The 24,101-nt window shown below is 35.3% G+C and overlaps 1 protein-coding gene across 5 annotated transcripts in view; it reads left to right on the top strand.

Moving 5' to 3' along the window:
* Window positions 1-24,101, top strand: part of LOC106877521 (retinoblastoma-associated protein) — an 82,510-nt gene that overhangs the window by 16,236 nt on the left and 42,173 nt on the right. For all 5 annotated transcript variants that reach the window (XM_052966334.1, XM_052966330.1, XM_052966331.1 and 2 more), the window contains exons 6-15: window positions 100-231; window positions 828-869; window positions 9,260-9,333; window positions 10,584-10,694; window positions 13,547-13,632; window positions 15,559-15,630; window positions 16,078-16,208; window positions 20,233-20,271; window positions 21,761-21,848; window positions 22,414-22,593. In XM_052966334.1, coding sequence (XP_052822294.1) covers window positions 100-231; window positions 828-869; window positions 9,260-9,333; window positions 10,584-10,694; window positions 13,547-13,632; window positions 15,559-15,630; window positions 16,078-16,208; window positions 20,233-20,271; window positions 21,761-21,848; window positions 22,414-22,593 — 955 coding nt within the window. The remainder of the gene's footprint in view (window positions 1-99; window positions 232-827; window positions 870-9,259; window positions 9,334-10,583; window positions 10,695-13,546; window positions 13,633-15,558; window positions 15,631-16,077; window positions 16,209-20,232; window positions 20,272-21,760; window positions 21,849-22,413; window positions 22,594-24,101) is intronic.

Here is a 24,101-nt window from a genome sequence, read left to right on the forward strand (position 1 = left end):
TTTCTCTTTATTGTTTCCATCTTCATCAAAAGATAGAAAAAAAAATCTTATTTCTTCTTTTCTGCTTTTCCTCTTCAAAATAATGTATTTCTTTTGCAGAGTAAAAGATTTTTTCATGTACATGTCACGTTTACAAGAAGTCCAAAGTTCAAGCCAAGCTGTAAATACTCACTTACAACAGCTAATGAAAAGATATATCATCACATCACCCATGTTTGCATTATTCCAAAGGTAGACGATTTATTTCTTTATTTTCAGAAACTTCTATGAAATCCCAAGTTTAATATCACTTGCAGACTTTTCAACGAATGGTAATCAGCTGAAATTCTGAAAATGTATCTGTTAACCCTTCAACATTCAAATTATTTTGTCAGATGTAGTGCTTTTCATTCACATTGATTTGAATTAATCATGCATTATCTTGTAGCCTTGAGATCCCAATGATGTGATTGTGTATCTTTAGAATGACATTGTAGAGTATGTGTGAGAGGCCTGATCTGGTCAGTTTGAACATAAAACAGGTAGAATATTTGGGCTGGATACAGCCGGTTTAAATGCTAAAGGGTTAAATACTTCTAAAGTATCCTTCCACCTTCACTTGCTTTATCAAAGTAATGTTTTAATGTTAGTTTGTGTTCAAGGGACTCTAAGAAAGTCTACAATTTAATATCTATTCTTTTCTTAGTTTCTTGTTTGTAATGTAGCTTAAAACAATTTATTTTACTGACACTTTCACAATTTTTGCTACGTATATTTCAATATTCATATTATATAATTATATTTTGATGACATGCCATTGAGTTTTTCTTATTCTTTATTTTGTACAGAATATTTCCTCAAATTTTCAAACAGAACTCTAAGAATATATTGTAAGTATATTATTTAACTGGAAATTTTTTTGTTACTTTCCAGTGTTTCTGGTGTTCTTCAAACAGTTATTATAAGAAACTTTTGGAAGGTAGTGTGGAAGGAAATCTGATTTATAACTAACTGTATAAATGAGTACGCATAGAAATTACCTTTGGAGATGTTGACAATATGATACTGAACACAATTTGGGATATAAAATAAATTGGTACTGTAGATAATTTTTCATTATAGAGTATTTTGTAATGCAGACAATTTGTTGCTATACACAACTTTGTACTGTTAAATTGACTCTGAAAACATTTGGGAAATGTAGACAGTTTGGTGTTATGCTCAATATTGGAATGTTTAGATTTTGGTCAGGTATTATTAACATTTTAGTACTACAGCTAAATTGAAACTACAGATAACTTGTAGGAAAGCCTATATCCCCTCTCTCTCTTTCGGAGAGGCACAAGCACAGACATATACACACACGGCAGTAAATACATACATATTACATGTGCGTGCATGCACACACACACACACACACACACACTTATGTGTTGTAGACAGTTTTTTTTTTGTTTTGCTTTTGGCATTTTGGTGATGTGGACATTCTTAAATGCAGACAGTTTGGAGATATCGATTTTAATTTGTGGTTAAGTCAGCAGGGGAAAGACTGCACTCTTGATTCTTTTGAGACTAGTGGAAAGAAGGAATATAGTTATCCTCAGACCTAGTTTGGATGCTTGCAACTTAGTGGGTTCTGTTAAAGGCACCCAGTGGTCAAGTGATGGAAATGGATTGAGTCTACCAGTCAAGGATAAGGAAGGTTTCTTCCATGGGTTCCATCTAGTTGCAGAGTGAACTTCTTAATTACACACCACTGCCTACACGTAATTAGATCTTGTAGATTATTTGGTTCTATAGCCAATTTGGCAATATAGATAACTATTATATGAAAATTGAAAATATTTTTACTACCACACATTTAAGGCAGCTGTTATGTAGTATTCAACATCCACTGTATACCAAGTCAATATGCTTCAGTTTTAGACAATTATGTGTAACAGTAATGTCTCAATGGACCTCACCATGGATACTTAATGATTTGCCTCTTAGATACACCAGATAGAACAAGAAGCTTTCAATTGAAAAGAATACCATGTTCCAGAGTTATCTATATTAGAGCTGCTTATAAGATCTCTCAGCATTGAGGCAGTTCTCGAGACCTTCTTTATTCTGAAATAACTTGCCTAACATGATCACAAAGAGCTTAAACTAGACTATCCAGTGTATGTAGTTACTAGTTCATATAAACTTGGTATGAACTAGTATCTATCAGTTGCTGTTTAAAATCTAGCTGAGTATGTCTGTGTTAGGAATAGAGTTTCTTTTGGTATAGATAATATAAATCAAATGTTGTTAGCTTTGTGACTCACATCAGTACCTGAAAACATAATCTTTGGAAGTTCTTTGTGTAGATTAAAGAAAAATTCAAGATATCTGTGAGTGAATCTTAAGTAGTAATTTTGCATCAAGTAAAAAATTGTAAGCATGGTTTGCGGTACATACAATTACTGTATGTACTGTTGTCTTTTTAATTTTTAATATTTAAATAATTAGATTCAGCAGTTGTTAACTGCCTTCAGAGACATAGCACTGGGTGGTTATAGTTTGCTTACTAGTTGTTGTCAATGTGATACCATTGTTGGCAAATAAATTCCCATTAGGATTCTCAGCAGTAGCACTTTTAAATTAACGAATGGTCTTTGCTGAACATTTGTCTCATGAAATTCAGCATCTTTCTTTTGCAAATGTGGTAATAGTTCAATCATTTAAAGATATTTTGGCAAATATCAACCACAAAAATTTATAAATTAAAAAGGCGTCCAATCATTTCATATTAGAGGGTGGAGAAACAACTGATATTTTCTCAATCAAATATTGATTTAGAGAAACATCATTCTCTGTAATGGAATTTCCTCAAAATGGTATTGTGTTACTATTAAAGAGACAGTTCTTTCAATTAATGTCTGCATTTCTCAGGCAATCTAATGTAATTTTGATCTTCAGGAAAGTTCCTCCTCAGTATTATCTCTTAAGCAAGTATCATCTTCATGTATTACTTTTTTTTTTTTATATATCATTCCCAAAGTCTTTTCTATTGCACATTGAAAAATGGCAATTTCAGTTCTTATTCCATAAGACTCTTGTATCCAGTTTGGCAAACTAAAAGAAGTGTTAATGTTGGTGATAGCTTTGAAATCCTCATTTATTTGAATTTGGTGGTAAGCATAATTGAAGTTAAATTTTGAGAAAAATTTCATCCTGGCTAATGAGTGAAAGGCAGATTCAGTATTAGGGGTTAGAAAAAGTCTGAATGAATCTTGGGATAAAAACTCACCTTGTAGTCACCACAGATATGTAAATCTCCATCTCCTTTTTATACAGTTGCAATAGATTTCAAACCCAACCAAGGGTTGGGTTTGAAATTCTACTAGGAAACCTGATGAAGGCTGGAGAGTAAATCAGCCAAAATGTTGTATCAACAAACAAGATGAGGACACATATCTGTCCAATGTAAATAATATACAGAATTCCTCATCTCAAAAATATAGAACAGTTGCAATAGATGTCTATCTGCTACATCCAAATGGAACATGCTCTAATATGCGTTCTTGATAATTTTTTGCAACTTCACAACTATTGGAGGTAAAATATGAATTGGTAGTGTTCAGGATTTAAAATATGAAAGGTGTATGATTTCAATTAAGTTCTGGCCTTATAAAGTTTAAGCATATCAGTATCTTTAATGTCAGTATTATGTGCTATCATTATTTAGTATATCAGTTCTGACAAGACCATGACTTACCACTGTCCACTATGGCCAATAATATAATCTCCAATCAAGTGCCTGTTTGTAGGGTTCCCTTCAAAATAGCCCAAGGCTTTCGGTGCTGATCCATCAAATTGGTGCTTTTGAGATGTTTTGTTTGACTAATGAGTATCCAAAGGTTCACTGGAATTAAGGTAACCTTGCTATCAGTATCCACTTGCATATCTAAACTGACACAATTTAATTAAATTAAGTCAGTTACAATTTCCACCTCATATTTGAAATCACTTACACCATTTTTTATATTTCTATTAATTTCTCATATACAACCGTCTCTGTTGACAACCTTCCACCTCACTACACCAGTTTATTATAAACTTGTTGACTCTAACTCTTCCCTTGACTTCTCTTCCTTGCATCAATCTCACAGTTCATCTGCCTCTGCAGTGAAGGCCTGTACTTTTGTTGCAAAATTGATGCAAACACATTATTTTTCCTCTCACCTGGTTAAGCTCAACATGTTGCTGACTCCACTCTTCAACATGCCTATTCTATCAGTTGCACTTCCTCACGTTTGCCATACACCTTCCCTTCCACAGTTCTCTTTCATTTTGCTACTTGATTACTTCAGTACACCCTCCTTCATAGCTTCTGTTTTCTACTAGCCAACTTCCCTATCTTTCCTGAACCTCCATTCATATCCTTCAAAAGATATGTGACTTTATAGTTAGTAGTTGCCTTACCTGCAGACACATGTAACCTAAAACTTCCAAGTATTCCCAAACTCATTGCCTTACTTGTCCCTTCATCTATACAACTATTTGAGTAGTTGTATAGGCCCCAAATTTTGAGTCAGCATGATCCACCACTTTGACTGTGCCTTAGCTAACTGCATAACTTGCAAGGTCTACAGTGTATTGTATAACTATATGTATACACCACAGGTCACTATTTGTGAGATAGGTTTGCTGGATGTTTATAATAATACTCACAGAATTCTCAAACCAATAATCTGAGACTTTAATTTGCCTGGTCACCCTTTACTTGATTACTTCTCAGTCTATGGTGTTCTCAAACTTACATTCTAAAGAAACATGCAGACATAAGGAGCAGTGCTTTTATGTTGTGTTTTGATTAACTATGTGTCCATACAACTTTTAATTACACATGATGCTTGATGTTAATTGTTGTATGCAGTTTTTGCATATATTGTGCATAATACTGTCCACATTACATGTGGCATACAACTGTTCTGGTAGATAATGTATTAATTTATTATTATACTCTTACTATTTATAGTATTATTTTAAACCTAAAATTATTACTTTAAGTTTGCATTTGCTTGCATTGTGTTATATGCCTCAATTCTGTCCAACCCATGTAGGCATAGAAAAGTGGAAGTTAAAACAATGAAGGTAATGATGATATATATATATATATATATATATATATATATATATATATATATACACACACACATATAAACTAAAACTGGCACTCCAACAGTTACAATGATGAGTATTGCAGTTGATTTGATCAACAGAACAACCTGCTTGCGAAATTAACATGCAAGTGGATGAGCACTCCACAGACATGCATACCCTTAACATAGCTTTCAGGGAGATTCAACACCACACTGAATGCAACAATGCTGGTCCTTTGAAATACAGGTACAGCTCATTTTTGCCAGCTGAGTGGACTGGAGCAATGTAAAATAAAGTGTTTTGCTCAAGGACACAACATGCTTCATTTTATTGTTGTACAGCTTGTGCATTCACTGCACATATCAATTGCCTACACTATATACTCTGTTCCTATGTACTATTTTTTGCAGATAATGCACATTGTTCATCCTTCTATTTTCATTATTTTTCCTCTCTGCTCCCTCCCTACCGCTTGTTTTAGATCACTGTACATGTCTGTCTTCCTCAAATCTTAAATTAACATTTTTTTTCCCCCACAGTTCTTAGCACTCCTCAAAATTCATTACTTATTTTCCTCATACTGTCACCTCCTTGCACACGTCTGTGTAATTCTGCTCTTGCCCTTTTGTCCATCATCCTGCTTGCCTTGTCTTCTCATGCTACACAACTTCACTTGAACCTCATCACATCCCATATTTCAATTGACCTGGCTCTTTCTGCTTTTATCAATTCTCCCTCTTATTTTACTTCCTTCCATTTTGCCCCTAATACTTACACTGCCCTTTTTCTCTCTCCTCACTCCATTTACCGTTCCACATTGCCTTTCACCTCTCCCTTTTCTCATTCACGTGTTTGCAGTTTTAGTATCAGCCTCTATGTTCTTTCTCTCCAAAGAACGACAAGTGCCTGAAGTATTGAATTTTCTCACTCTTCAGAGCCAATTAACTTTCTGTAAATTTATTTTTCTTTTTAACCATGTCCAATAATAGACAACCTATCCTCAGTTTGTTCTATATTTTTCTTTTAAAACCTACTAAGTATTTCTTTCTGTTATACAATTTGCATATCTTGCCAAATGCAGGACACATCTTTGCAGTTAGAAAATTTCTTCATTTTGGATACATGATAAACATCAGCATTTTTAGGCTCTGCTTTGCAAGAAATAGTCACTCTGTTAAAACATAATATCATTTCCTATTTTTGTATGAAATTCATTAATGCATCAAGGGAATATATTTCCAAACTGAAGTAGTTACATCATTCTCAGTCTGATGTCTTATTTATGGCATTAATGAGTCTTATTTGTATTATTTATTTATTTTTTAGTATAGGCACAGGCATGGTTGTGTGATAAGGAGCTTGCTTCCTAACCACATGGCTCTGGGTTCAGTCCCACTGTGTGATAACTTGGGCAAGTGTCTTCTACTATAGCCTCAGAGTGAGGGACCTGATCTGGTCAGTTTGAACATAAAGCAAGGAGAATATTTTGGTTAGATATGGCTTGTTTAAATGTTAAAGGGAATAAACACTCGAGTATTTTTTGATGATTCGGTACTGTGGACTGTTTTCATCAGTTTTTAAACAATTGATATTGTAGACGATTTTGTGATATAGTAATGGAAACTAAGTTTTGTACAGTCAGGCAAACAGGAGGGTCATAATAACAGTTATAGGTCCAGATCTTATGACTAAGCACTAACAATCAACATGTCACTTTTTCATCATCATCATCATTTTTTTGTATTGTTATTAATGAAAAAATCAATTGATGGCTTGGTATTGATGGAATAAATGTCAGAATGTTAAAAACTTTATATTTGAGTGATCAAATGATTGATAAAACCTCCAGCATAAAAGACTTGGTTTAATATGTCCTTAACCCTTTTGTTATATTTTTGTCAACATATGCTGTCTTTGTCTCTATTAGCTTTTAAAATAATGAAGTAGTTAGTAAAATAGGCTGGGATCTGGAATAAATTAGTATAAAATTTTGATGGAAGATTATAATTCAGACTACTTTAAAACAGTAAGTTTATGTTACAGTACCTAGGGTAGTCTCAGGTGGATTGATATCAAAAGGGTTAGATTATTAAATGTCCACTGGATAGAAGTACTTCCTCTACCTTTAGTCTCAGTAGTAGGATTAACAGTGTTTGGTCATGCATTTAAAGTTGATTAAAAAGACACCAACTAATTTTATTGATCTCAGAGAATGGTAATAGAGTTTAACCCTTTAGTATTCAGATTAATCTGTTAAATGTTATACTTATTTATTCACATTGTTTTGATTTAATCATGCATTATTATATAGATAAAAGATTTTGATCTTGTGGTTGTTTATTTTTAGAATGACATTGTAAGTTAGGTATGGGAGGCTATATCTGGCTGGTTTGAACATAAAACAGATAGAATATTTGGGCCAGATATTACTGTTTTAAAAGTTAAAGGATTAAAAAGCAAAGTCAATTCTTGTGGAATTTGAATTTAAGACTAAATACAGCAAAGTATTTAATCCAGAACTTTGTTTCTGCTACTCTATAGCTCTTAATAATTTCTTACATTAAGGTAGCAGCAAGCTGGCAGTATTTTGCCCATCTTTACATTCTGAGTTCAAGTTTTGCTGAGGTCATCTTTGCCTTTCATCTCTTTCATTGAGGTTGATAAAATAAGTACCAGTTGAGCTCTGGGGATGATGTAATCGACTTACCCCAACCCATGAAATTGCTGGCCTTGTGCCAAAATTTGAAAGTAATTTCTTACAATTTCTTACAATTGTCATAGTGGGAACAGGGTGGGGAGCACAGTTAATTAAATTGATACTAGTTCTTGACTGGTGTATATTTTATTGACCATAGCAGGAGGAATGAAAAAGACAACCTCCGGTAGTATTTGAACACAATGCAAAGAAACAACTAAATTCTACTAGGCATTTTGTATGTCACTTTTGATTTTGCTATCCACCAACCTTAAATCTTATTATAGTCCAACCCATGCTAGCATGGAAAACAAGTTAAATGATGATGACTATGTGTTTATATGCATTTATGTAAGAGAAACTTCCCCTTCATTCACCTTCTTTCAGCAAGTTAAACTATAGCAATTTTGATGAGTAATAATTTTAAGAAATAAACAAACCTCAACATACCAAAACACAGGACTGAACCAGGGATGTTTAGGTCTTTAATCTTATGCTCTTCTGTTTGAACTATTCTCACTATCTGCAAATGGTCTCCTGATTTGAACTGATATATATTTGTTCTAATTAAAATGATAATATTTTAGTAATGTTACCTAAACGAAATATATGAAGTAATGTGCAGATGAAATCATTCCAGTGAATTTTTATACAATTTTACATTTTTTTTACATGTTTTAAATTTGTCTGAAATCTATAGATCTATATAAGTGATGGAACCAACAGTATTTTTACTAACACTCATCTTAATGCAAAGCACCATCAGGTTTGGTAAATACAGACTACAATTTAGTTATCACTCAATCTGCTGAAAATAGCAGCCAAAAGTCTTCCAAATTACAATTCTAAATATAGGCTACAGTGACTGATATAATTCTTGATGTATGTATGGCAAGAATCTCAACTGGAACATCTTTCATCATCATTTTTTTAAGTACAACTGATCTGGAACTACACCATAACACCAAAGTTTACCTTCAGCTCAAAACAGTGGGCTTTCTGTTGATATGTGAACTGCTAGATATAGCAGCCAAATTTCCCTAAAATTGTGCCATACCATCTTATATTAGAAAAGGATATGTTTGAAAGTGTTGTCCCATATATGCAAGTGTTGTCCCATATATGGTATCTGTCAGTCATGTAGACTATGGTGAGCATCTAGATCAAGAGCAAATTTTGTAATGACTATGAGTTCCAATCTTCAATGTACAATCTCGGTCACAGATATTATATAATATATCCTTATTCCAATGATGGACAGAAAACCACTTGGAAGGCAGTTTTCCTATTACAATTTGATAATGCTTTAAAACTTTTGATGTTATTTTATTAGTGTGAAGTGTACTATTGCCTATTATTAGATTTGTACATACACACATGCAAGTTATATACAAATATTGTTTTGAAGATGGCTGTTTTATTGTTACTCAAAATACAAAACATGTATTTCAGAAACCAAAAAGTCAAATCAGACACTGTCCAGTCAAAAATGAAATTGTGTTGGATATTGTTTCTCTTATGCAAAAGTATGTATTACAAAACAGTTTCAAAAATTTATTTATTGCTGATATGTTATTATATTTTATTGAAAGTGAATGCAAGCATCACAACATAGAAATTATCATTAATTGCAGTGCTTTTCTAGTTTGGCTATAAGTGTAGAGTCAATTGATAATGTAGATGGTCATATTTTCAAAAGTGGTCCAGAATGTCAAAAATAATATTAGAATAGTACTCCATAAGAGGGTATATTTAGGCTGTGTAAAAACAAAGCTTCTGGTGGAAGTTCTGTATTGCACTAAACAACTGGGATTTGGGTGAGACTAGAGGCATCCAATATATGTATAGATGAAAGTTGGTCATCAGAAAGGGAAACCTTTGATTGAAATTAGACTTCCTCTTCATCTTCTATATGTGCAGATCTCTTCTAATGTGACAAATCTGCTCAGTCCAGTGATTAGTCTTAATGACATTCCCTCACCTGTTTCTAAAACTTGCTTCTAATTCTTCCTTTGACTTTCCAGACTATGTAACCTCCCACTATCCAAACATATTTATTTATCTAAAAATATGAAAGCACCCTGTTATATATTTTTACTGATGGCGCCATCTTTTGTTTCCCTGCTTACAATCACAGATTAAGATTTTTCAATTACCTAATGCATTTTCTTCCCTTAGCATGAACTTGTATCATATTCTTCAATGCCTACAAGACTCAGATCTATCTCTATATCTTAGGTCATTAGCTGAACAGTATCAAGTCAATTTCGTGTATTTTCTGTTTCTTAATTCAATACCCAATATTTTGTTCTGATTTGCTGTTTTAAGAGTTGTCTCAGTACCCCAAAAAGGAACTAAGAGCTAACTTTTGGAGCTAGATAATTTCCTTAAAAATAAAATTGCTAGGGAAAATTGTATTTTGTAAGTAGAACTTGCTATTGGGGATTACTTAAAAAATTTTGGGAATTGGTTGAGAAATCTATTTAAATAAATTGTTGGTTCTAATGAAGTTTTGTTTTTTAATTCAAAACTTTTTTTTACCAGGATTAGAATTAGGATTAGAGTATAGCCAGTATCACTTTGGACCAAGATGCTTTTACTCTGGACCCATCTGAATCTTGATATTAACTTGATGTGACAGAGATCAGTATTGTCACTTCTAGTTATCATGCAGACATGTATGAAGAACAATATATAATCACATCTTGAAATATATTTCAAATAATTCAATTTCTGTGAAGTGTTTATGATGTATTTGTTTTATTTCTCCTAACAGGCTCTTATATGAATGGTAATGCTGAGATGATTTCATATGTTCACATGCTGATCTGTATAGTACACTATGTTGCTACACAAACTACTGCTGACATGTTGAATTCTCCTTATGGTAGGTATAAACCTACACACATTCATTCTTTCTCTCACACACACACAGTGTAATAGTTAATACATACATTTTATATATATATATATATATATATATATATATATATACACATGTATATATATATTGGAATAGTTGTTCTTGAAGCACACATAAAGGTATATACAGGGTGGCATATGAAAAGTACCCCAAGTTCTGTAGCATAGTGTAAATACAGAAATAAATTTACTCGTTTGCTCTTATCATCCACTTTTAATTGCTGTACACATGTGAAATGATATGGCTTCAATTTTAGACTTTGGCATGTAGTGTATCTGAGGTTACTCAGCCTCACAGAGCCCCTAATGTTTGAAGCTAATCTCTGAGCAGGAGTGAAACTCAGTATTGTATGTTAACAATAACATGGTCATCAATGAAACAGTTCTCCAACTGCTTACAACATTGAACTGTAAATAGGTGCCCCATGTTACTTAGCATTACAGCTAAGAGATGAGTTTATTGTCTTTATAATAAACATGTGTAAACTGGTGACTAAATATAAATACACACACACACGGACTACATATGTAATGGATGCACACAGGAGTGATTTCACAATTTTTATGATATTTTACGAACAATGAATCCCACCATAATGCCTATTTCTTACAGACAACATGAGGTGGCCTAATGTACTAAAAATAGCAGATAAATTTTCCTCAAACCACTTCTCCTATGAAAGAAAGGATATGTTTGAATAATGAGATAAGAGATATTATATCTGAATAAAAAAATGAAATGGTCATTCCTTGAACTCATTTGATCATAGATCTGCTGTATCACCACTGACGTGGAGATAAACAACTAGATACACAATATATTATATACTAGCTGCACTACGTACATGTTATAACACTCTACACATTTACACATTATTGCTAGAATACTTTTATTTGTGGGCTTACAAGTCTCAGAGAAACAACACAACTACTATTACTCCTAAAAAGATAAATGTAAAGACTCTCTTTGGTCACGAATGACCATGGGATTGCACCTAAAAAGTTTGCCTCTGAGGCACAAGGTTGTTTATGGAAGGCCAGCAGTTACCCATGAATACCAGTCTCCCTTCTCCATGCCACTGATGTTGTCCAAGGGAAAGGCAAAGTCAAAACTCATTTCTACTGCTAAGTGAACTGAAGCAATGTAAAATAAAGTGTGTTGCTCAATAACACTACACACAGCCCATTTCAGGAATTGAACTCACAATCTCATGATTATAAGCCCGACACTCTAACCACTGAGCCAGTCACCACTGTATAACACTTTCTTCATTAAAGTTACATTTTTGTTGTGCCAAAATGAACTAATATTTTTTATATCTTTTACTTGTTTTAGTCTTTAGACTGTGGCCATGCTGGGGTGCCACCTTGAAGAATTTTTATTTGAATCATCCCCAGTACTTATTTTTTTTTTTAAGTATGGTATTTATTCTACCATCTCTTTTGCTGAACCTCATAAGTTCTTGAATTAGTGGGTGCAGAGTCTTGTACAAACATGACTTGACTTACATCATAATGCTTCCTAATCCAAGGCAACAAAACTTCTAAGATTTTGAGATACTCTGCTGTGATGATTTTAAGACCCGCTTCAATAAAATGAGGAGGCATCAATTTCCCATCACTTGCAACTGCTCCAAAGACGATTATGAAAGGCGGATTCTTGCTATGCATAGATGAAGGAACTTGGGAAGGGTCATATGCTATCACTTGTGAGTTCTGACGGTTTGCAACTTCATCTACTATGAACTTCTTTTCATCCATAAACATGTGGATGTCTTTGCTACGATGTTTCAGATGACTAAGAAGTTTTGGACTTCTTTCTGCTCAAATGGCTTTAGAGTGGGTAGTTAAGATGTTATGGTGTCTCCTCACATACAATTTCATATGGAGGTCTTGTTTCACAGCCCTAGAAATGGTCATTTTACTGATTCCTCAATCTTGAGCCAACTTAGCCATTGATTTTGATGGGTTTGACTCAATTGGTCTTTGAAGTCCTGTTAACTTTCGAGGTGAGCTTTTTCAGTTACTACAAGGACTGTGAGGCTTTCTCTGAACATCCTGATTTTTCTTCAAATTGGCTACAACTCTAAAAACAGTAGATTTAGCATACTTTGTGGCTCTAACAATCGCCCCAGCGCTTTTGCTGGCACGGAATAATTCAGCAATTACACTTCTGGCACATAAAAAGTACCATCCAAACGTGGTCGATGCCAGCCCTCTCTGGCTCCTGTGCCAGTGGCACATAAAAGCACCATCCAAACGTGGTCGTGGTCATTGGTTTCTGATTTATATTAGCAAATTATTTTATTTGCTAATATAAGTCAGAAACCAATGGTTTAGGAGCTAGATGGTAAATGTTTTTATTTTTCATTTCTTTCGAAATTTTATCCCTAACAGTGGTTTCGAACTTAGCTGTTCTTTCTAGCATGAGAGAATCCTATGATGGATATCTCTTATGTGTTAAAATGTACATTGTATTGATATACATATATATATATATATATATATATATACGATGGGCTTCTTTCAGTTTCTATCTGCCAAATCCACTCACAGGCTTTGGTGGTTGGCCTGAGGCTATAGTAGAAGACACTTGCCCAAGTTGCTGTGAAGTGGGACTGAAACCAGAACCAAGTGGTTGGGAAGCAAACTTCTTATCACACAGCTACTCCTCTGTCCATTTCTTTTTGCCATTAGTATATAGTCTTGTCATAAATTGTGTGTTGGAGGGTGGTGTTGGAGGGTGGTGGTGGAAAAACGTAGAAATATGAATTTATGTAATAAAAATACTCATTGAGAATTATTTTTGTTTTCCAGATGAACTTCAGAAATCTAGCACTGACCCCAACTCTACAGAAATGCTCTCACAGTTAGCTGAAGACTTCCATACTAGCTATAAGGAGGTAAATAGTTCTTTGTTTATCTTTTGTCTTGAATTTTTTATTTGTTTCAGTTATCAGACTGTGGCCCTGCTGGGGAACCATCTTGAAAGGTTTCATCAAACAAATCAAACTTATTTTTTTAAGCCTAGTACATATTCTATCAGTTACTTTTGCGAAATTGCTAAGTTACAGAGATGTAAACAAACCAACACTGGTTGTCAGTTGGTGGTGGGGGACTAATACACACACACACACTCACTCACACGTGCTGGGCTTCTTTCTATTTCTGTCCACCATATCCACTCACAAGGCTTTGGTTGGCTTGGGGTCTACAGTAGAAGATAATTGTCCTGGGTGCCATGCTGTGGGACTGAACTCAAAACCATATAGTTGGGAAGCAATCCTCTTACTACACATGCTAGTTTATTTTTTAGTGTCTGGAATTTTCATTTTCAGTGTCTGAAATTTTTTTACTGTCAGAGTAAAAAAACCTGCAACAGCAACTGTCATAGATGTGTGACTGATTTGAACTGTTACTGGAAAACAAAATTGGTGAAAACAACTTGAGCAAGAAGAAAAACTTATCCAGATTGGCTTACAAAATAATTTCTGAATGAGCAAAAACCATATTCCACTCTCTCTGTCATAGTCAAGTAGTAGTAGGAAGGGCATCAAGTAAAAGCAAACAATCCCTCTCATGAAAGCATGGGAAAATACAACTAAAAATACTTACAATTCTTCTATTGGCATGTCCAGAAACATTAGAGGTATAAAGGGTAAAAAGCCCCTTTGGTCATGAATGACCATGGGGCTACACTTAGAAAGTTACCCTCTGAGGCATAAGTACAGGCAAAGTTGTTTGTGGAAGACCAGCAGTCACCCATGCATACCAACCTCCTCTCTCCATGCCACTGATGTTATCCAAGGGAAAGGCAGATATAGCTTGGCACCAGTGACATCACAACTCATTTCTACAGCTGAGTGAACTGGAGCAATGTGAAATAAAGTGTCTTGCTCAAGAAGACAACACACATATATAGATGACAGAATTGGTGCAGGTTATTATTGGTATTTATTTATCAAACTTGGAATGTTAAAAGACAATGTTGACTAAATACAAAATCCTTTGGAGGAAAAATAAACTGAAGTGAACAACAGGCAAATTGAAGCTCTTGCAACTTAGTATGAATACTTGCTGATCAGAACATTCATACACAAATACATCATCAACATCATTTTAATGTCCAATTGTTTTCCATGCTCACATGGATTGGACAGAATTTGTTGAGGTGGATTTTCTCCAGCCAAATGCCTTTCCTGTCACCAACCTTCACCTGTTACCTAGTGGGGTAATATTTCCCATGACCAGACAACATACAAGCTTACAACTGTCATGTGAGGATAAGGCAAAGAGACAGTAATGCTCCATCCACATACATATATGTGTATATGTATTTATACACACACACACATATATATACACACACCAAGCCTCTTTCAGTTTCCTTCTACTAAATCCACACACAAAGCTTATTTTGTCTGACACGCTGATTCTACTAAAGGTACAAAGCTTGAAATTTTGTGGGGAGGGGACTAGTTGATTTCACTGCTACTTAATTTATCGACACTGAAAGGCAAATTTGACCTCTGTGGCATTTAAGCTCAGAATGTAAAGATGGCAAAATGCAGGTGTGGCAACAATTCTGCCAGTTTGCTGCCTTGATGTTTTCTTTAATAATAATGACAACAGGCTGTTCCTGTTTTTTTTTTTGTTTTTTTTTTTTTAAATGTCACTGCAACTTTAATCTTTCCATTATGTTTAATTTGAAACCTTTCACATTAAATAGAGCAATTGTTGCTGTTATTTTGCTGATAAATTTTAATCATTTTATGAACCACTATAAATACTTAATTGATAAATTATAAATTTTTCATGTTCTCTTACAGCTTCAGCCTGTCCAGAAGGCGGTGGCACAGTTTGTCAATTCAATTGTATCTTATACCAATGGCAATTTAGATGTAAGTAGTTATATTTCAATAATATGTAGTTACTTAATACATCACATATTTTTACGGGGGGGGGGGTGCAGTCAATTAGATTGACCCCAGTATGCAACTGGTACTTAATTTATTCACCCCGAAAGGATGAAAGGCAAAGTCGACCTCGGCGGAATTTGAACTCAAGAACGTAAAGTCAGACGAAATACTGCTAAGCTTTTCGCCCGACGTGCTAATGTTTCTGCCAGCTCGCCACCTTACATCACGTGTATATTAATATATGAATGAATGTTTGAAAGATCTTCTGCCACCCCTTTTTTATGTATTATCGCCTATCCTCTCTTCTTTCATGACCCATTCCTATTTTCCTTACATTCTCCCAAACTTCTGCCAACCCATAGCCCTTTTTGTTTCCTAACTAATAATAATGCTTTTACTATATTTTATTTTATTTAACCATTGTTATAGGTTGATGAGATGGAGAAATTTTATCTGAAGTCTTACCAGGCTAGTGGAGATATAAATGAGCTTCTCTTCTTAGTCAATGATCCCATTGTTGTTACTTCAACTCCCATCAAACACAGAAAGCCATCACCTCGGTATGTCTCTTACATGAGTTGTTATTATTGTTATGGAGTATTCTGATAGCCCACAGAACAAAATGCATTTTTGTATGTTAGTTTTAGTGAAACCTTCTTATCCATGTGATAGCAGTTATGGACATCGCATCCTAAATCATAAGATGCAGTAAGGATATAGCTGTTATCTCACACTTTTTACTTTTTGGCATTTTTGTGGTTACTTTAATGTTATTGTAATTGTTGGTGTAGTTAATGCTATTGCAATTAAATGTGTCAGTTTTTTATTAGCCTCAACCAGGTCTGGTCAAGATGTCTTTTATTTAGACATATGTAAGACTACATTAGCCAACATGTGCTTCTGTTTTTAATATTATAGACAGAGATTTGTATGATGGGTGATAAGAGGAATGAGGACAAATGTATCAGGTGGGTTTGGTTTGCTTTGAGCAAATAGCACTTACTATTTTTCTAGCACTAAAATAGGCAAAGGGAAGGGACAGCATATCTGTAGGCCTGCCAGAGATTGTAATGTGTTGGTGAGTGAGTGTTTGCCTAACAATTAGATGACATTCTTTTAGATTCAGCTTAGAAATTTTGTATATGTGGAGCAACAGTGGGAGGTGTACTCTATAACGAGTTTTACTTCAACTTTGTAGAGGGTTGGCAGTTGGTCAAAGCTGAAACATCTGGTGCTGCATAGAAAAGCTAGGTTTTGGAATACAGTTTTAGCTGTATAGGCTGACCAAGATACTCTCATGAAATGTGACCAAATGAAATTTATTTTTCAACATAGTCCCCCTTGCAGTTCACATACTTCGTCCATTGGAGTTGCAGTGCTTGGATCCTATTGGTGAAGAAGTTTTCATTCTGTTGGTCAAAAAAGTCATCAACAGCAGATATGACGTCATCATCACTGTGATACTGGTTCCCAGCCAAATGTTTTTTCATGTTGAGGAACAATTAATAGTGAGATGGGGCCACATCAGGAGAAATGAAAGAGTGATCAACCAGTTCAAAACCGCAGTCATGGCTAGCAGCCATTGAAACTAAGGACTTGTGTGCTGGAGCATTACCCTGATAGAACAAAACCCCTTCCATCAGTTTTCCTGGGCGTTTGGTCTTGAAAGCTTTTTGTAGCTGCCTCAGCAAGTTGGCATAGTACTCTCCTTTGATGGTGTGGCCCTTTAGAAGATATTCAATAACACAATGCTTTCTGCATCCCAAAAAACAGAAACCATCACCTTCCCTACAGACCTACAGAGGAAATGACCTTGGTCTTTGAAGCAGATGAAGAGAGGTGTTTCCACTGCATGGATTGTCTCTTTGTCTCTGACTCAAAGTGATGACCCCAACACTCATCCTGCTAAGGAAACCAGCTGGATCTGCCTTTAACAATGTCAGATTTTCTCTTGATGTGATCAGCGTGGTCATTTTTGATCAGATGTCAGAAGACGTGGTACGCACCAAGCAATGACCTTTGTTAGGCCAACTACATTGTGCAGAATATTCTCAATTCCTCATGGGATATGCTAATAGCATTTACAGTCAGTTGCCTGTCATCCATTTCCATGTGGTGAACACAATATTTTCCTCTGGTAGCAGTTACAGGACATTCAAACCTTGGGTCTTCTTTAAGAATTTCCCTTCCCCCCCTAAGTTCAGCTGCCCACTTTTGGACTTGATAAAACTGGAATGTCATCCCCTAATGTAACAATCATGTCAGCATAAATGTCCTTGGTGGCTAAACACGTTTTCTGCAGGTACTTGATAACTTCGCAATGTCAACTTTAGTCACTACTGGTTACTTTTGAAGTGTTCTTTGAACAGTCAGGCATCAGTTTGCCTGGAAAGAAACAATGCACTTATTAATAAGAAGAGTTGAAATTAATACATGAAAAATTTCACAGCTTTAGCATCACTCCTTCATAGTCAGCCTATAAATTTTTTAGTATATCTTTGTATTTTGTTCAACATTACAGAGTGTGAGGTACAGGATTATTTTGTTGATATGTGCAGGGATTGTGTCATTGTGCTATTGAAAAAGACCTGTAGCCATGTTGCCAATATGTTTGTGAAATATTTGCTCATGCAAGTTTGGAATGAGATGTTTGGTGGTGTGTGGAAAAGTCATTGTGTTTGTGATTATTGTTGGTGTTATGAGCTCTCTTCGAGAATAGAAGTAACTGATGGAACATATAATTGTGGAGTTACTTCCTAGAAAGATCAAACTCTTGTGAGAGTGTCAGAACAACCACTGGACTACTCAGTCAAGTTGCTCATGCAACTAAAGGCTTTCACTATCCGCAATCACTTTCTTATCTGAATCACTTGAAAAGAAATATTTACTGAGCAAGTTTTTATATGCTACACTCTAGGGTGGATTTCAGTTACTATTCATATGAGAACATCATTTGTGTATGCAATGTTTGCAGTTGCGACAGGGTTATTAACAACACACCTGTGATGCATCAACTCTCTGTGGCATCCTCTGCATATAGAATAGGGGGTTAGGTCTTGGTCATGTTTGCTTGAAGGATTTGGAGTACAAAACCATCTTTTTGACTTAAAAGGTTTCCGAACCGACATATCAATAGATTCAGCCATTATTACAATATCATCAGCACAAAAGCATCATTAGAACAACTGTATTTTGAACTCACCTGACATACCTCCTTATATTGGTAGTAATTTTGCACAAACATTCTGTTCAACATTACGGAATATGAGATAAAGGATTGTTTCATTGATGTGTGCAATGATTGTCTCTTTGTGTTATTGAAAGAGATAAGATACTTGTGTTGCCATTGGAGAATGTTTTTGAAATATCAGCCCATGGATGCAGTGCAGGTTTGGAATGAGATGTGATGTTTGATGGTATATGAATAATAAACATACATTATTGACACAACTGTTACCACTCCAGTTACCTTATGTCTCACCAAAGCACACCTCTAGACATATATTCAGTTCTTCATCATGATCATAATCATCATCATCATCATTTAATGTCTGTTGTCCATGTTGGTATGGATTGGATGGTTTGACCAGAGTGGCACACTGAGGAGCTGCATCTTCCTAATGCCAACTACTTTACAGTGTGCTGGGTGCTTTTATGTGGCACTGCATAGGTACTTTTACATGGCATTGGCATGGGCACTCTTACAGGGCACCGCACAGATGCTTTTACATGCTTTACACCACCCAAGGGACTGGTCTTAACACTTCTGTACAGCAAGGTACTAGGCATCTTGGTCCTTTGTCATCTCACCTAAAAGATTCAGTGTCCTGAGGTCATTCTTCAGTACTTCAGCCCATGTCTTCTTAGCCCAAACAAGTCATTTACTAAGCATTTTTCCGTGATTGTTATGAATTATAATATCCTATCATTAATTCCTTTCTACAATAGTAAATGATAGATAAAAATATAGATATCTTATTTTGTGTTGAGTATGAAAATGCGGCATAATGTTGAATGACATTGATAGATGGATACTGTCTTTACCTAATATAAAACAACGCGTCTTAATCGTTGGACAGCCATGATCAATGGATTAAACGGCGAGCAGAATAAAGTTTGAATAAAAGCCTTCTTTGAATTGGTTTATGACAGTGATGTTAACATTTATGCAGTTATTATCCATTCTCATCATATATTTAATATTCTTGCATACAATGTCCAATTTTAAGTAATTTTCTTGTATCTATTTGCACTATTTCAAACACAGCATATACATAAATTGAATCAGTTAGGTCATTCCTCACTGGTATATGCATGTATCTCACAACATCTGTAAATATATATATATATTCCTTCTAACAATGCATAGAGAAAAATATCAAGAAATGTATGTCAAAATATTGTTTTCTATCTAACTTGGAATTTTACTTTTAATGCTAATTAAAATAATTTACTTTAATATTTCATTACTAAGGTAAAACTTTGAGACATCTTTGTATTTTTATTAAATTAATGCAGTAACTTTTCCAGTTATTCATAATATAATTTGTAAATATCATTGATGTTTTTAAAATTCTTTTGCAGACCTGAGGATTCAGTAGTTGCTCCACTCACACCAGTTCGGTAAGTGTTGTTAATGCAATCAACTAGCCCCCTCCCACAAAATTTCAGGCCTTGTACCTATTATTATTATTGACTGAGAGATCAATGCATGCAATCAAGGTCACACTAGGGTACAAATATACAAAACCCAATATGCCCATCATGACTACCTGTCTGATAAGGGTACACCAGACACATGCATCACATCCATATATACATGACATGGTATATCATATCAAGATAAGCAGCATATGACCTTGCAGGTGGGGCCCAGTTAGAATTTTCTTTGGGTCAAGTAGCCCATCCCGCTCAAAAGGTTGCTGAATAAGGTTTGTTTAAGGATGATGAATGAAACATCCATGTTTCCAGAAGTGAATTATTCAAACTCCAAAGAATTCCTCTCAACACATGGCTATGATGCTCCCCCACTACTGCTTGTGATCAGAAATGCACATATCATCAACCACCAAGGGACATACTCAACTGGTTATGGTCAAGCAACTGACAAGCAAATCTGGTATTTAGCAGAATATTTGCTGTAGCTCATCTTTTATACCAAGACAAAACATGTACACGATAACACTTCCAATCAGTTAAGATCAAAAGGCATGAGAGTCACATTACTGCTGTTGCTGCTGCTGCTGCTGTTGTTGTTATTGTTATTATTATTATTGCAGTGAGCTGGATGAAAAGCTTAGCAGTATTTCATCTGTTGCTATGTTCTGAGTTAAAATTCTGCCAAGGTTGACTTAGCCTTTCGTCCTTTTGGGGTCAGTAAATTAAGTACCAGTGAAACACGGGTCGATGTAATTGACCAGTTCCCTACCCCCAAATGTGAGGTCTTGTGCCTCTAGTAGAAAGGATTGTTATTATTATTGGTCATTGTATCTGCGAACCAAATGTGAAACCAATACAAGATTTGGCGTTAAATTATTGGAAACAACTTCACTCTTTATTTTACTTTTTGTTGTTGTTTAGCCCCCAGGTCAGTCCTGGTTGGGCAGACCTATGATCAAAGGCATTCCAGCCATAACCATCTCATCTTTTCTCAGATATAACATATATAGGACTATGTTATTTCATATGTATTTCCACTTCTGAAAATGGTAGAGTATGGTCTGAAAGAGATTTGGCTGCTATTTCTAGTTAGATGAGCAACTGCTGAGAAGAATCCTAGTTGGCTTCTTAACTGAATGAGTTGCCAGTTTAACCCTTTAGCATTTAAACCGACCATATCTGGCTAAAAGATTCTACTGGTTTTATGTTCAAACTAGCCAGATATGGCCTCTCACACCTACCCTAAAATGTCATTCTAAAAATATACAATCACATCATTGAAATCTCAAAGCTACAATGAATAAGCAAACATTACATTTGACAGAGTAATCAGAATGCTAAAGGGTTAATGTAACTTGGAGTTTTATTCTTTTTGATATTTGCTATAATACTTCTTATCAGTGATACCAACTTGCAATAGGGGAAAATATAATTTTCTAATTGCTTATTTTAGGTCAGCATTGACTGTTGTTCAACAGTTATGGAAAATCTTGGAAGAAATACCTGAGGACCCCAGGGAATTGCTGAAAGATTATATAGATGTGAGTATTTTAACTTTATTATGTAAGTGTAATGTTTAACCATTTATTCCCAGCATATTATTTTATTTAATACTACTCAAAAAATTAATATCTTAAAATTGTTTTTCGTTGAATTGTGTAGTATAAAGATTGTATAATTGTTTTGATAATATACAATTGTTTGAAACTGACCTTTCAATAATATATCATTATCATCATTGTCATCATTTCACATCTGTTTTCCATGCTAACATGGGTTGGATGGTTTGACATGGAGTGGCCAGCTGGGGGTGCTGTCCAGACTTCAATTGTCTGTTGTGGCATGGTTCCTATGTCTGGATGCCCTTCTTAACACCAACCACTTAACAGAGGGCGATGGGTGCTTTTTATGTCCCACTGGCATGGGTGCATTTATGCAGCATCGGCACAGATGCATTTACCTACAACACAGATCAATGTAATTGACTTATTCTCGCCATCAAAATTGCTGGCCTTTGTCAGATTATAAAAATCATTATTACTATTCAATACTTGCTTCTTGGTATTTCTCTTATGTATAATTTTTCTTATTTAATTTTTCTTTCAGAGTTCTAATGCCAGTATGGTCACATCTATTTCTGATAGAATTGAAAAATACAGGAAGATCTTTGAAAAATCTTTCACAGATGTAAAAGGTCAGGACTCAGACACCAAGCGGTTTGCTTCAGAGAGGTTTCAAATTATCGTCAAGCTCTATTTACATATATTCAATTCTCTTCTAATATCTGTAAGTATTTCTTCATCTTATTTTCTTACAAACATCTTGTATGAAATGTGAAGGTTTTTAATCAGTGTGCAAACATCAAGTCAAGAGAAAGACAACACCCAATGTGGCTTGGTGGTTAGGGTATTCTGCTCACAATCGTAAGGTCATGCGTTCAATTTCCAGCGACATGTTGTGTCCTTGAGTAAGTCACTTTATTTCATGTTGCTCCAGTCCACTCAACTGGAAAAAATGAGTAATACTTGTATTTCAAAGGGCTAACCTCGTCAAACTCTGTCATGCTGAATCTCCTTGAGAACTACATTAAGGGTACATTCGTTTACGGAGTGCTCAGCCACAATTTCACAAGCAGGTTGTTCCATTGAACAGATCAACTGGAACCCTCATTGTTGTAACCGATGAAGTGCCAGTTAAAGTTGTTTTGAAGAATATGATAGATATGGAAATTCAAAGCTTTGAACCCAGGAATAAACTTTACTTCAGTATTTCTCCATGTAATTTGTCTTGTATCAGTTTTCTAAAAATATGTGTAACACTCACCATGGACAAACAAAATTAGTATATAGCATTTAAATATTCAAAGGAGGTTTTAATCAAAACTGTATTGCAAGTGTTATTCACTTTTATGCCCCATTCTGAAGTCCCACACCACACCAAGTAAACTACATACATAGGGTAAAGGGTAAAGACCCCCTTCAGTCATGAATGACCATGGGATTGCGCCTAGAAAGTTACCCTTCCAGGCACAAATCCGGGCAAGGTTGTTTATGGAAGACCAGCAGTCACCCATGCATATCAGCCTCCCCTCCCCACACCACTGATGTTATCCAAGGGAAAAGCAAAGGCTGATACAGCTTGGCACCAGTGATTTTGCAACTCATTTCTACAGCTGAATGAACTGGAGCAATAAGAAATAAAGTGTTTTGCTCAAGAACACATCACACAGCCTGGTATGGGAATTGAACTCACTACCTAATGATTGTGAGTCCAGTGCTCTAACCACTGAGCCATGTGTCTTCAACTACACACATAAATAAGTAATATATTATGGATCTATGTATGTTTGTGTATGTACATATGTGTGAGTGTATATGTATATATTGTTTTTGTACATTTATATGTATGTATATATTTGTATACACATGTTTATATATCATCATCATCATCGTTTAACGTCTGCTTTCCATGCTTGCATGGGTTGGACGATTTGACTGAGGACTGGTGAAACCGGATGGCAACACCAGGCTCCAATCTAATTTGGCAGAGTTTCTACAGCTGGATGCCCTTCCTAACGCCAACCACTCAGAGAGTGTAGTGGGTGCTTTTACATGTCACCCGCACGAAAATGGCCACGCTCGAAATGGTGTCTTTTATGTGCCACGCGCACAAGCCAGTCCAGGGGCACTGGCAACGATCTCACTCGAAAATCCTACGGGAGCCAGTCAGGCGGTACTGGCAACGGCCACGCTCAAAATGGTGCATCTCATGTGCCACCCGCACAAGAGCCAGTC

The sequence above is a fragment of the Octopus bimaculoides genome, chromosome 3, assembly GCF_001194135.2.
Source record: "Octopus bimaculoides isolate UCB-OBI-ISO-001 chromosome 3, ASM119413v2, whole genome shotgun sequence".
NCBI classification, from domain to species: Eukaryota; Metazoa; Mollusca; class Cephalopoda; order Octopoda; family Octopodidae; genus Octopus; species Octopus bimaculoides.